Source organism: Meleagris gallopavo, chromosome 2 (genome assembly GCF_905368555.1).
Source record: "Meleagris gallopavo chromosome 2, MGAL_WU_HG_1.1, whole genome shotgun sequence".
Lineage (NCBI taxonomy): Eukaryota > Metazoa > Chordata > Aves > Galliformes > Phasianidae > Meleagris > Meleagris gallopavo.
Window position 1 is genome coordinate 40,977,573 of NC_139405.1, and position 15,592 is coordinate 40,993,164.

Consider the following 15,592-nt stretch of genomic DNA (forward strand, 5'->3'; position numbering starts at 1 on the left):
TCAAAGGCCTTGTTTACCACACAGAATGGAAGATTACTTCAGCATGAAGTGTAGACACAGGAGTCTGCCAGAGGAAAGACAACTAACATCACAGACCTGGCAAGTCAATTGGATCCACAAAAGAACACAGAACAATGCAGCCAAGTTGGCATTACCTTCTGGAGGATTCAGCTTCTAACACACTTGTATATCCATATCAAAAATAATCTAATTTGGACTTGTTTCATTTTTGCATTATGGTATGTTTTTATTGCATTGTGTTTGAATTATTAGAAATTCAATATACTTTGCAGTGCATCAGTATTAATTCAGACAAGAAAAATAAAAGCCAGTATCTTCAAAGACAGTATATCCAAAAGTGTTTGGGATATAGACTGCAATACTAACCCCCATTGTTCATCCTGAAGAGGAGGCAGATGTTTGCCTTTACGCTAAATGAAGAGCTTTTAGGCACTTGGCCTGACTTTGCTGAGAGGCCAAGCTTGAACGCAGATAATTCAGTTTTCGAAAGTACTGTGCACAAAATTACAGGTGTTTCTAATTGCACTAAAGACCACTGATCCAGTCTTTCCTCGAATCTCATCAAGTTGCAATTAACTCTATAGTTTCTCAATTTAATTTTGAGGTACAGGAGTACATATAAAAATTTTCTTGCAAATACCGAGATTTTGTTTCATTCTCATCGACACCACAGTGATATACACCAGTCTGTGAGTACAAACAGTATTCAGCCTAGGTGTATGTGTGATGAAGCACCATTGATGGTTCCTTTGCATGACAGAGTTATAAGTAAAGCCTCAGTTTGAGAACAATATTATCTGTTTCTATGTACACTCAGCACCAGATTTGATATTCTTCTTCATTTTGCTATTATTAGTCCTAAATTTTGAAGGAAAATTGATGGATAGATGGTGGAAGATAGTATCATTCACAAAGGTTAACTTTGCCATAGTGAAACTAATCTCACTATGAAATTAGATGAATGCTAGGAAAATTAAGTTCAGTGGGCAAACATTAACTTTTGTAGTCTTAAGAAATGAAAAAAAATACTCTCAGAACTTCATTAAAGGAGCAATCAGTACCCTTTGCACAATTTCATCCTGGATTTTAAACTATGTATCGGAAAGTGTATTTTTTCTAAGTTGGAAGTGGAGAGATAATTGAGCTCATATCCATTTTTTCTAACATTTTCTGAATATATTTGTGTATTGCTAGTTTAAAATGGTGATAGCAAGATAGATTTCCAAATTTCTAGGAAATTATGTCTTCAATACTCACAACAAATGTTCACATTTTCAGCCGGGCATGAAATAGAAATAGCAACATGTAATTTATGTAAAATACAATACAATCTGCTTCCTAATTTTCAGTGCACTGTAAACAACCAAATCACCATATAAGTATATTTATGGAAGGTGAGGGGTCAAGAAGACCTATTAGATTCAGCCAGCATTATTTTATAAAGAAGAATTTAGTACCATTTTATCTTTTCTCCTCCGTTTGCTCATGATTGTGATGAATTAAGAAAAAAAATAATGAATCACAGAATCATAGAATCACCAAAGTTGGAAAAGACCCACAAGATCACCCAGTCCAACTATTCACCTGTCACCAATAGTTCTCACTAAACCATGACCCTCAACACAACATCCAAACATTCCTTGAACACCTCCAGGATTGGTGGCTCTACCACCTCCCTGGGCAGCCCATTCCACTGCCTGACCACTCTTTCAGAGAAGTAGTATTTCCTAACATCCAGCCTGAATTTCCCCTGGCACAGCTTGAAGCCATTAAACATGAAATCACAGAATCACTCCTTACTTTATGGTGAAACCCACAATGCAGCCCATTTTCAGTCATATGATTTCTGAGGCACAATAAACTTTCCAGGGAATATAATTACTGTTTTGTGATTTGTGATTTTAGAACATACATTTTCTACAGTTCTACTCAGATGTGGGTGGACTTCAAAAGAGAAAAAGAGAAAGTGAAAGCCTCATCTCTAGCTAAAGAATATTTGATATGGAATATTTGATATGGAATATCAAGAAACAGGAAAGTAAATTTCCCATCCTGCTTAATATTTGGATATATGTGTATCTGATTGTTGACAGGGAATTGTGTATAGGGAAAGTACTACATATAGGGACAGAAGAACTAGATAAATCAAGAATGGATAATTTTCCCAACATAAAAAGAACAATACAATATAAACCAAAGAGTTTGTTACCTTACCAATTGCATCCATTTCCAGTATATTATCTGACGATAATATTATACAGACAGGAAAAGTTTTAAACATTTAAAGATACTTGATTTTGGACTTAAAAGATGATAATAGCATTTTAAATATGAGGTAGCAAAACTACATTACAAAACAATAAAATTTGCTGTCGTATCTCTGCAATCCCACTACCAGAAGCCCAAAAGAGTTAATATGGCATAAAAAAACCCCTAGAGTAAAACACAGTATTTTCCAATAATAATTTAACACCGGCTTCTCTATTTCTGTCCCATTTCCCAGGACTCTTCCTATGGAATTTCTGCAGCTCCCTTTAGTACTGATAAGAAATGAGGAGTTTTAAAAATGTCTTTCTTATGTCTGGTGTTCTTTAGTGAAAGGACTTTGGGAACATTCATCATTTTTAAGGAGCTTTCTTTTCAATGCTGTCATGGGAATGTGTTTGATTTACTCTCCTTCTCACCACTGCTCCTGCAGTAATGGAGATTATTTCCATGGGGTGGAATGGCGTTCTGAGATTTATCAGGTGCGTTTTGGCAGTAACAAGTGCTGGAGTGGGAAGAAATGGGAAGGACAGAACAGGAGCTTCTTTCAGGTAAAGATCTAATAGATAAACTGAAGGTTTTACATCGATCAGTTCTGCCTTTTAAATGCACCTCATAACCTGCAACTTTCTTGTCTCTAACTAAAAAAAAAAAAAAAAACACAGTTTCGATAAGAGCAACCAGAACAGCAGAAGGAATACAAAATTACTCACACAACTATTGTAGATACATAAAAAAAAATATGCATGTGATAGTTTTCTATTCTAAGAGAGAAACTGTATTAATAGTATTGGAAGTAATGGCATTCCTGGAACAATAGTTAAGACAGGAGTATATCTCCCCAACAACAGCATACCCACTAACATATTGTCCATAATTCCTGTGCATGGTGGAACTTAAGGAGAAAGTACAAAAAGGAATCAGAGGTGACCTGGAAAGTTTCAATTTCTGTGGGGAGGATGAGCGGGGGGGGAGGGGGGGAAAGAGGGAATAAATCTTATTCTAAACAGATGGCAATTTTGAACATACTGGGAAATGAGAGCAGGGTACAATTGTGCTTCAGGATTCCATCCCACAATATAAAAGCAAAGTTTTGCCTTATTACCCACGTAACTTTTTGGAAAATCTGTTGCTGCCTTCTCTACTGAATGAGACAGTTTCTCCAGACAATTCAAGACTGAACTCTTATCCACCACTACACCAAAATTTCCTAGTACATCAAATCTATATCCGAGTTCTGCAGTAGCTGGACTTCTTTCCTGAGAGACAAAGAAGAAGTGGTCAGCAGTGAAATTTAAGAGCAGTGATACAAGCAAGGTAGAAAATCTGCAGAAAGAGTCCCAAAGGATCCAATAATAACTGCAAAATTACCCAAGAACTTCCAACTTCCGGGGAGCAGAAACAGACTCTACATACTCACCTGGACAATGGAGCAGTCTACTTACTTTGGAGCTACTAAATTAAAATCGAATGCTACTATGACCATCTCCTCAGCACTTCTGCAAAACTGATTTCCCTTCCCACTCCTCTCAAAATGAGCTGAAGCAGTCTGGTAGTTTATCTGCTAGGCACGAGTGCCTTTGAAAGGAACTGGGCTTTGGTTTCCTCTCCAAATAGAATAGTTCTCACATCAATCTATTAACTAAATTGAACCTATCCTACAGCTTCTACTTGATAATAATATTATTAATAAAAAATGTACAGTAACTAACACACCAAAATTTTCAGTCAAAAGTAATCATCATAGAATGGCTTGGGTTGGAAGGGTCCTTAGAGATCTAGTTTCAACCTTCTGCCAAGGGCAGGGTTGCCACCCATCAAATGAGACTTCTCGGGGTCCTATCCAACCTAGCTTTGATTGCCTCCAGGGATGGGGCATACACAGCTTCTCTAGGAAGCCTGTGCCAGTGCCTCACCACTCTGAATAAGAATTTATTCCTATTGTCTAAACTAAATATCCTTTATTTTAGAATTATTAAGGTTGGAAAAGGCTTAAATCCACTTATTTACAGATTCATTTCTATTACAAGGTAACCTTTTTGGAATTTTAAGTTATTTCTTCCATTCTGACAGAAAATGGTGTTGCAGCACAAGCACAATCAAAATATGTACAGTTCAAGTATTTTTAGAGCCATTTTTGTTAAAAGGATTCAATTACATCAGCTTTAAGCAGGGTGAATAGCAATTCTGGCAACTGTTCCCGCACTGGGATTTTTCATATTTATTATCAGTGTCAATGAAATAAAGTCAAAAAGCAAATTCCTACAAAACAGTGAACTTGTTAATTGTCCTGATGAAAGACACAGGTCAATACACATGGCAATGAGTATGATTTGCCAGTTAACTTCTACAGACAATGATTTCATAATGTTCTTAGCACTTTTTTTAAATTTTATTTCTCCTCTGGATTTGGCCATTCATAAGATTTGCTGTGGGTGTTCTTTCTCCAGGCTATAACACATCAAGACATTCACAATCAATATTTTTCATTGAGTTTGCATTTTTTTTCTTCAAAACACTTAAAATACAAAGAAGAAAAAAAAACCAAAGCCCTCCAGGCTTTATTTTTTCTTTTTGCAATGAGTTTACAAGCATGAGAGTTACAAAGTAAACGAAGATCTACTTCCACAAGCCAGTTGCATGGTTTCATATAGTTAAACGCAAACATCATACTAATGACCACTGCAAAAAATCCCTCAGTAGCTATATTATAAAATAAACAAAGTAGGTGCATCACAGAATCATAGAAAGATTTAAGTTGATAGTGATCTCAGAAGAAATCAAGCAAAGCTAGTTTAAAATATAGACCAACCTTTGTGCAGTCAACTTTTGCAAAAGCTGAAGGATGAAGATTCCTGACCTTCTACAAGCATCTGTTCCTGTGCTGAACGACTCCTCCGATGAAAAATGTTCTTATTCAGTCTAATCAGATGGCACAACTAAACTCTATTACGTGTAAGACAGTTTGTAAGACTCAGCCGGCTGAACAAACCTTACCTGGGCAACGAGGAGTTTTGTGGGCCACAGCAGTACCGCTGATCGGACGACCATTGGGAGTGACACACCAGCAGTATCCAGTGTAACTGTGGCACTGAACCTGTCAGCAGTGACATGAATCACATGCAGTCTGTCAGACATGCATCTACTATCGTGAAGCATTCACAATACGAGTAGTGTGTGCAGCTAACTATGTACATCGGTAAAATGTAGAATGGTAAACCATAATGCACCGCAATGACCATCATACATTTGATTCTTTAGCATAAAGAGCTTACTTCAACAGAAGTGCGGTAGGTCCCTCAGAATCCAGTTGAAGAGGAAACTACTGAAATATGTGGTTGTTTATGCCCTATTTCAGGAGAGTGCAGGTGTTATGAAAACATCACAACAAAGTTCCTCAAGAGACACATAAACTGTTCCTGATGCAAGCAATCTTGATTTTTTTTCCACATAGAGAACATATTGTTCACCACTGAAAGTGCAGGACAGAGTGCTTTTGCCAGCACTATTCATATCCCAAGCTGTCAGGAAGGAAACTCTTGGAATTCCTCTTAGAAATCAATTGCATTATATGTCCTGAGGGCCAGTATCACTTCCTCACCATGCTTAAAACAAAAAGGATTGCCTTCTGCACAACTGCACAATTGAAATGCATCACAAAGGCAGCAGAAGGCAACCATGATTGGAATATCACAGAGTAAACATCTAGATGTGACTCTTCTGAATTCTACGATCTAAGCTAAGTAAATAAGCCATCTTGTGCACAGCCATTTGCTTGTGCTAAAGTTCACCTAAGGAAAAAATAATCCTGTACAATTCATGCTAGTAGCACTGATATGGACTCTAATCACACAACTTCTGGTTCAGATCAGGAATAGATCAGACACTCTATTGTCTGAAATATTTCACTATCTGACAAGTATTCACAAGACTACAAGAATGACACAGCTGTCTCAGCCTTGAAGAATAGGGAGTGTATCATCTGAATAACAGTAATGTTTGGCTTTTTCGCTGGCCAATGCTGAAAAAAAAACCAACAAGACACAGCTGGCACAAAACGTGAATTTTCCTTCTGTTTTTTAACATCACCGTTAGGGCAAATTGGATTTCATTTTGAAATTACATTTCATTTCTTTACGTTTCTTTCTTCTTCACCCTTTGCAAATACACACGATCATATTTCAGACATGCAAGATAATAAAAAAAAAATTTAACCTGACTATATGTGCCATCATCATTGCATTCTGGAATAAACACTTGTTGAAATTCTTTTCGAGCTTGTTCTTGGGTGTACTTCCTCTCAGCCACACATCTGGAAACATCTAGACAAAGGGAGAAGACATGTTAATCGGATGATGAAATGTAAACGAAACATAGAAAATAACCTTAAGTAGAGGGGGGCAGGAAAGAAGGCTCCAAGACCACATAAAGAGAATCAGAATTATAATCAGGGAAAATATAAGATATTTTGCATTATACTTTTGAAATAGAACTAATAGAAAACAATCAATTTTGGGCCATATTGTCCTAATTTGCTTTCATTACATTATTTTTTTTTTTTTACTGAGAAGCATATGTCAATTACTAATATAATCATCAGCTTCCTCCAACATTTGACTGTTTGTCTAGCTTGCGAGTCCCTTTGGTTTGCTTAAATATGCTCATGCTGCCTAGAATATGCAAAACTAATATTTTGCTATCTCAAAGACAAGAGGCCACAAAGTGAAGCACAAAGTAGAAGGACAGAACACAGATATGAGATGAAGAGATGCTTTAAGTGACAACTTTGCCATTCCCACAGCTGCCAAAAGGGCAGAAGGCCAAAGGTGAGTTTATACACTGTTTACTTCAACCACTTAGTGAACTGAGTTACGACTAGAGTTGTGCCTACTAGGCACAGATATACATATATTTTTTCTTCAGTTTACATATAGCTACACTATACAACACATGGGCAGGCAGATGGTACAATAATAATTCTGGAATTAAATCACATAATGCTAAAATTTAGTGTAACAACTTACGATTTAGACTTGGCACTAGTCAAGCAGAGTTTTTTTGGCCACTGTTGTGGTTCATTGCACCATCTCCTTAGTACTGGTCTCCATCCAAGCACAAGGCAGCAAATTAGTAAGCTTTAACTGAGTAGCTTCTATTTTCTGAAATATTTCTATTCTCTAATAAAGATATGATATTTCAATTAGGCATTCAAAAGCTGTGAAAAGACACATAACATAAACTTTTGTATCTTTTTTTTTTTTCTAAAACCACTGCAAATTTTAGCATGTTGTTGATGGAGAATCAATACTTCAGGATCTGCTTAAGCTAGGCAATTTCAAGACAAATGAGAATACCAGGCAAGCCTAAGGAACTATTAATGATTTCAAGATGTGACTGTAAAGTCTGAATTAGAAAGATCTTAGGCGTACAAACAGAAATTTGCTGATTCTGATCTCCACTTTCTTTAAAGATTATTCAACAGTAACTGACCAGATCCTTTAAGGGGATGCACTATCCATCAATTATCTACTTGAAAGGAGCATTGTGTTAATTAGTGAATGTTTGTACAGTTCTTAGAAAATGCAAGAACAGATTTTCTAGCTCATGCAAGTTGCACATTGAACAGAATATGGACAATGAGGCATTTGCCTTACCACATTGGATACCCAAATATGTTAACATGGTTTTGTCATCTACTCGTCCACAGGAGTTACTTAGTCAAGCACAGGTATGACAGCTAAGTTCCCCTTCCTCCAGGCACCCTCCCTGTGCTAACACCACCAAGTCATGTGTGCAAAAAGCCAACACGGAAGCCTAGTGCAACTGCAAAATTCCACTGTACAGGATGAATTCTTCACTGGTCACCTCCACCAAGCGTCAGGTAACTTTAACCAAAAAATTCCCTTCGGGTCTAAGCAATCTGGTGTGGAAAGCGTAGCATAATGACAATATAAATGAATTCTCAGAATCTGCACCCTGTGTACAAAAAATTGGGGCCCCCTAATTCTAATCTTCATTTTGATTTCCCTTCTGGTCTTGGACTTGTGTGCCTTACTTCTGTGCATTAGTTTATTCTTTTGTAAAATGAGATTTTATTTATCTCTCTCAGGAGCGTTATGAGAGTCAGACAGTTCATATTGGTAATGTGCCCAAAGAACAAACTGAAATTAAATTTCAGTATTAAACAATATTAATTGTATTATGTTGTTTCATGACAGAGATTCACAGGGATGTATTATCATTTAAAATGGACAGAAAAGTTCAACCATCTGGAAATTTGAGAGAAATAATAAGGAACTGAATTAATTTGTTCTCTGTTACTTTAACAACTTGTTTTCTCAAGGGAAAATTATAGTCAATGTGCTGTGCAGCTCAGGTAGTCTGCTAAAGTATGCACTGCCAAAGTATGGGGTTAAAAAAAAAAAAAAGGAATGAAATACTTTAGGAAAGCTTTGGTATCATAAGCCTTATTCTGAGCATGGTTTGGTTATACAGTACTTAATAACATGTGGTTTTAATGTAGCTAGTGTTTTAACTGAAAATAAATCAATTCTTTGTTGGACCTCTGTCCTCGTTTTTCTAGAATGACATGTGGTTTAAATGTCTAAAAGGGAAAGTGATATAAATTCCATCACATAAGATTTCTGCAATAGTACCATCAAGGTTGTAAATTATCTCAAATATATGAATTATCCTAAAAACATGCCAAGGCAAAAGAGAAATTCTCCAAAACTATCCACCACTTGTTCCTAAACAGCTTGATGTTCTAAAAGCCTCCTATTTGTGGATGATCTAATATGCTTTAAAATCAACAATGACCAAATTTAGTGAAATATAAAATTCAAGTCTGAACCCTTGTTTTGTGTTATATAACCATGGAAACATTTTAAAGCTGTTGGGCATTACTATGCTTCAGAATACCCATGAGGAAGCTCTTTTATCAAGCTGAGCATCTGAAACTGTGTGTAGCCAAAACAAGATTCCCAAATCTGCTTTTTTATTTCAGCAGTGTAGTACCATAGGGGAATAACTTTGAGATACAGAGATGCAATCCAAACTTTTTGAAAGAACATAACAGGAATGACAAGTTAAAAAGAATACATATAAAATACTCTTCCTCAGAATATTAATAGATGTTAGGTTATTTATTCAAAAGGTGCTAACTTCCTCCCACATAAAACATTACTGAAGCCAAAACAACTTGTTATATTATTATTTAGGATAACTTTATAAGATTATATCTGATCATCTCATTTTCTGCCCTGGTTGTAGCATCTTCTGAACCTACTGCCTGGTTTCAACCAGATTTTCTAAAGGAAAGAAAGAATTCAAGACACTTAAGGGCTAGACTTTTGTAACAGTTGAAAAAGGACAAGAAAATATATATTTCTGCTGTGGCTGAAAGTAAGGGTGAAACATGAGCTCACATCAAAATATCAGACGAGATAGATGTAGCTCCTTACAGGTCAAAGTCAGTGAGGTACGATAACCTAATCTATAGGGAAATTAAATTTCACATGGCCACTGCTCATGCTCATGCTCATGCAAAAACAATTCTGGGACTCACCATGTAAAATCCTTTGAGTGCAACAAGCCAGTTCTTACTGAAGGGCCCCTTTGTGCACCTGGCCCAAGTATAATGAATATGACTCATAAGCATCTCAAATTAGTAGGATGTGTCTAGGCAGAAGTGGCTTGTTAGAAGGTTTGTAGGAACAGTGACATCTATGAGGACCACAGTACAGTCTCCCATATACAGATTCAACTTTCCTCTTTGTCTAGAACAGGAATAATTTAGGTCAGATCTCTTTTGAAATAAAGACCAAGATGTCTGAAAAAAAAAATGGCCGAAATAAGACATTATTTGCCTTTACATTCAGACAATGGGAAAAACTAATCTTGTAGATATAAATGCCCAACTGTAATTTTGAATTATGTTAATGGATGACTCAGAGAGAATGTATTCTCTCATCTCCAGGTAAATGGGTTTTTACATCCCAGAACTTTGCTGAAAAAAAAATACTCCTGGCATAGAAACTGAGCATGAAGATGCATGAGTTTACCTTAAATTACCTAATTTGGACAGTATTAGATGTCAAACTGGGCTAACTCAGGGCTTGATTTTTTCAGCACAGAACATTGGCTGAAGTGTTGATGGTACCACTATGACTTAGCACCAAGACTGGAAAGGCAACCAGAGGTTACTCAAAGACACATAGAGCCTCAGGTAATTAACTGAAGACAAGAGTGCATGGGAGTGGACAGAATACACAAAACTGTGGAAATTGCAGTGTTGTAGCTGTTTGGACAGGTCTTTCTGAATTATCCAGGAGTCTAATGTCTGGAAGGCAGAGGTGAAATTTAAAGCCATCTTAATTCTGTGCTAAGCGTCAGTATGCAACAGCAAAAGCTTTCAGATAGGAAGTGGCACCAGTAGGCAGCTGTGGCATCCAGAAACAGATTCTTTCACACATGAGGGGGTAGGAGCAGAAGAATTCCTGGTATAGCACTAAGGGTGTTGTAGAACTAAGGAAATTCTGAAAACACAATTAGACTTACTAACAGCATAACGTGGAACTTTAGTTTTATGTCTTATTTTCAACACTGCATAACCTAAAACACTAAGCTTAAAAAAAATCCACCAACTTAAAATCTTAGTAATCTGAATAATATATCAGAGAGAGAAGTTTATTAATGGAAAGTTAAAGTTTAAAGTCTTTAAAATAATGACACAAAACTCATCAAGGGCATAAACATCATCTACAAAGTGACTTTTAGTTCAACAGCAGATCTGAGGCTCCACAGGGAGATGCCAGATTCTCTCATAGAAAAATAAGTAGCTTGTCAAAGGCAAAGATCAGTGTCCTTGAAAAGATTTTCATTTAGCTCATCTGCCCTGTTTTGCTATATAGTTCAGTAAAAAATTAAAATCATCTTCCCCAATCCCTACAGTGAAGCAGATTTCACTTGCTTTCAAAAGACACTGTGTGAGATATGGGCTTATGTATTTATGCATAAAAATGCACTTCACAGTTTATTTGGGTATTTTATTATAGATAGAGTATGTCACCGAACATTTCAGAAATATTTACAACTCAATACAATACAATTTATTTACTTATAAAGTGATTAATAACACAAAGAAAATGTTCTCCTGAGTGCTTTCCACATATACTTAGCTCCTATGGGACAGAGAAAGTGCTTCTAAATCCACATAGATTTGAAAAAGCAGATCTAGCATAGACAGAGGTAATCCAAATATCTCTTGCTGTTTCACTACAGGTTTCCCTTGCTTCCCTTTGTAGCACTCCCAGTGTGCTAGAATACCTATACACAATTACTTGCCCTTAGATTTAGAAATACACAGTGCATGAAGCTATCCAGCTGAACTCTTTACTGAATTGTCCTAACAATGAACCAGGTTTATTCCTACCACTGTGCTTTTCTAATTCTATACCTTTTTGCTAACTGGTAACTATTGAATTAAAGTCTAATGGCCTTCATTTGTAGGTCATTTGGCATCTAAAAGTTTCATCCAGAGCACAGTTCCGTTTCCATGGCACAAACTACTCACAACATGAAAGTTTTCTAGGAGACTTGGCCTAAGGCAATGCATATTCAATGCAATAACTCATCATGTCTGTATCAACAAAGTGCAAACATAGCAGTAGATTTAGTAGTATGAAACACCTAACAAACTATGTGTGCTCAACGTTTCAGTTTCAAAGATGCAGAGATTACTAGCTTTTTGGGTCAGAAAGGATGTCTGCACAGACATCTAGCCTGACACAGATATTAAAAAAAAGACTTGCTTTGTGACAAGGGCTGGCTGATTCTTTCACTATTTATTTTTATTGCTGCATTCAGGATTCAAACAAAACAGCAAAGAAGTCTTCGTCTAAACTATCCCCTACCAGCATCCAACAGTGGCAGGCAACGTGGAGTTCCTTCTCTTGTCTTCTTTTTTTCATGTTTTGCAACCACCCAGCAATGATAGCTAAGAGCTTAGATAGCTAAGCTTTAAGATAAAATAAGGAATGCTGTGCTGGAATCCTTCCTGGCACAATAATATTTCTCCCGATTTGCTAACCGTCACATTTGGAGAGATATAGTCTGACTAGAACTGAATCAAATATTTTGCAATAAAAACTAAAGCTACAGCTTTCTGATATTCTACATACCAAAGGCCAGACTAGGCTTTCTGAACACTGATTTGATAAATAGTTTGGATAAGCCTAATATGGGCCAATTTAAAATTCTTGCTCTGAAAGTCTGAGAAAGCTTGAAACTACAAATAGTTGCAAGTCTTCAGTGCAGTATTATTGCTTTGGCACTAGTTCCTACTTCACCTAAGATTTTCACACTGTATTAAACTTGAAAATCAAATAAAAATTACATGACCAGAAATGAAAAAAAAACATTTTAATTCTAAAAAGATACTCTTTTTGTGCCTAAGAATGCTCTTTTATGATTTGTTCCTGTGCAGTCTGGATTTGGCACATTCCTCGTTGAGAAATATGATCAAGAAAAATAGACTGTTTTTCAAAGAGATAAATTCCATCTCCAGTAAATTTTGGATAATATTTCAGTGTTGTTTGTGTTGTTTTCCATATGCCAGTAGACACACAAAAAAAACCCAAAGGATTTTCCACATAAAATATTCCACACATACTTAGCACTTTATCCACTTCCATTAAATATCTACTAGAAAGCAAAAATCAGAAGCCTTCTGTTTTCAGGAACCACATAAAATTATAACTTCTTCATCAAACTGCTGAATATTTTGTCTTAAATTAACACTTTACTACAGAAGCTTGATGCACAGGATAACTGAAGGCTCGGAAACAAAATATAAGGAGGCTGTAGTTGAACAGGATTCGTGTCAGGTCTGGCAGCACTGCAGTCTGGAAACTTGCAGTCATTCTACAGATTAAATGCAGTGCTCACAGTGAGAAAATGTCTGGAAAAGGAGGAGGTAGGTTCTAGCTAGAAGCATTTGGAGATACAGATCTGCTCTATAATAATATTCCTGGGAAAATATTTATTAAAAAAAAAAAATCTGATACCTCTTCTCTATGCCTTATTTTAGTATATTTTTTCCCCAGAATTTTAAAAATTTTGCATCCCTCTTTTCTTCCCACTTTCTCCTCAAAAATGTGGGAACATAAAATAGAAGAGAAAAGGGAGCAAGGAGGAGAAGTGAAAACTGATTTTCTCTCAATCTACAGTTATGCAAGTTTTCAGTATGTGTTGAGGTTTACTTTATCAATTGATACCTTGGTTCAATCCCTCTTTAACTCACTGCAGTTTGGAAAAGAAGTAAACTGACTCACTACGGCTCTCTCCCTCTCCCTCTCCCCAAACAAAGCATCTCAGGAACATGGTCTGCCTCCCAAATGTAGCCCACAAGCCTGTCTTCCAGGCAGCAGGAGGGCTGCCCAAGCTAATGTCCCTGTCCATTTGCTGACCTGAGGGATGCGCTCCTGCACTGCAAGCATGCATTGGGCCCGCACCTGGCTCTCGGGCAAACCTGAGCTTGAGGGCATCCTCTGAGGGAATATAGGATCAGGTCTGCACTCAGGAAGCGTGTCCAGCATCCATAACCCTGTTCTTTAGCTATGAAGCAACAGCAACATTTCCCCAAACGATGCTTGAATTCATGAATCATGGGACAAAGATTTATTTACAAGCCAAGAAAATGCTGCAGCTCAGTTACATTCTGCTTTCTCTTCAAAACAGAAACCATCATACCTGCTTAGTTTTAGCTGAAGACAGAAATTTACGTAAATTCATATTGATTCCTGCCATTCAAATATATACTCCTCATTCATTCAATCACAATACTAATAATTTAAATGACTGAAACTTCACACTATTGCTGAAAGTTCAATTTTAATGAAACAGAAATGCTGAGTGTTTCTCTATTCTAAGGAAAGCAAATAGCAAAATATTTCCTTATGGCCAGGCTGGATCAGGCCCCTGGGCAACCTGATCCAGCTGTGCATGTCTTCATTGCAGGGGAGTTGGACTAGACGACCTTTAAATGTCCCTTCCAAATATAAGGATTCTATGGGAAATTCCACTCATATTTTGATGCATTCCAGTTCTCTATGTGAATCACAAGAATGAAGATACTACCTTTTGTTCTGTCTATGATAGTCCATAGAAGACTCGCATTTCTTTCAACAACTAGGCTCTTTAGAATATCACAAATGAGTTAAGCTTAATATGTTCTATCTAGGGTTTCCAATGGAGGAAGAGGGTCTCCATAGCTGTAAAATAATGACACTGATCCCAAATATTTCATTAACTAGCTAGGACTAACGCTTGTTGTCATATCAATCAAATCAATCAAGCAAATATTTTAAAAAGCATTTTCATTAAAAAAAAAAAAAACCTTCAATGCCACTCAGCTCCATCTAGCATCATTATTTCAGGTTTAAAAGTAATACACATTACTTATTGTCATAGGAAAAGGTTTGACAAACCTTAATTTATCTGAAAATTCTTGCAGGAAAAATATGAGTTCATGCTTTTGAAGTTGATGGGGAAAACTTCAGTAGCGTGAATAAGCAGGGTAAAAAAAAAAACATGATAGAAAAATTACTTATTGATTTTAGCATAGTGGAAACAGACTGGAATCTGCAGAAATTATTTTAAGCATTCTTTTTTCTATACCTATAGTGTAAAATTTTCATTACTTAATGGAAAATATGAATATTCTACAGTGTCATTCTACAGAGACGAGGCTAAATTTTACAGAGCAATTCCAACCATTTACAGGGAGAGAAAGTATTTTACAAGGAATATACAAGGTGCCCCATGAAACAAAGCAAACAAACAAAACAAACCTGTTATATGTAGTCCTATATATCATAGCTTATGACATTCATCCTTAAATTTGTCAGATCAAGAAAGTCCTCATTCAACAAAGTACATACTAAACAGGTGTGTAGGTTTGAGTTCACACAGCAGTTACCAGGACTATATGCTGGATTATAGCCAGGTTTGTGCTAACCACTTTGTGGGTCAAGGACCTTGATTTGCAGGTGACAGTCCCTGAACACCTGACACAATAAACTACTAGAGGAGTTGATGGTCTGAACCACAAACCTTGTCAAAGACAGCATGCTGTAAAACCTGAGAGTTTTCACAAGACAGAATTTTCATCCAAGTTCCTGTGAAGTTTCACAGAGCCATATAATACAACTTTGTTTCAGGCTGGTAAGAGACGTAGCTCAGATGAGTTTGTGCTATCCTCAGAACTAAGATGAGTTCAGGAAGGCCTAAATGCTTACAGTCCCTA

General features: G+C 36.6%; 1 protein-coding gene across 7 annotated transcripts in view; it reads right to left on the minus strand.

Annotated features, from left to right (window-relative positions):
- SMOC2 (SPARC related modular calcium binding 2) overlaps window positions 1-15,592 on the minus strand; it is a 130,059-nt gene that overhangs the window by 69,715 nt on the left and 44,752 nt on the right. For all 7 annotated transcript variants that reach the window (XM_085219818.1, XM_085219815.1, XM_085219814.1 and 4 more), the window contains exons 3-4: window positions 6,502-6,608; window positions 5,284-5,383 (exon numbers count right to left, since the gene is read on the minus strand). In XM_085219818.1, coding sequence (XP_085075944.1) covers window positions 5,284-5,383; window positions 6,502-6,608 — 207 coding nt within the window. The remainder of the gene's footprint in view (window positions 1-5,283; window positions 5,384-6,501; window positions 6,609-15,592) is intronic.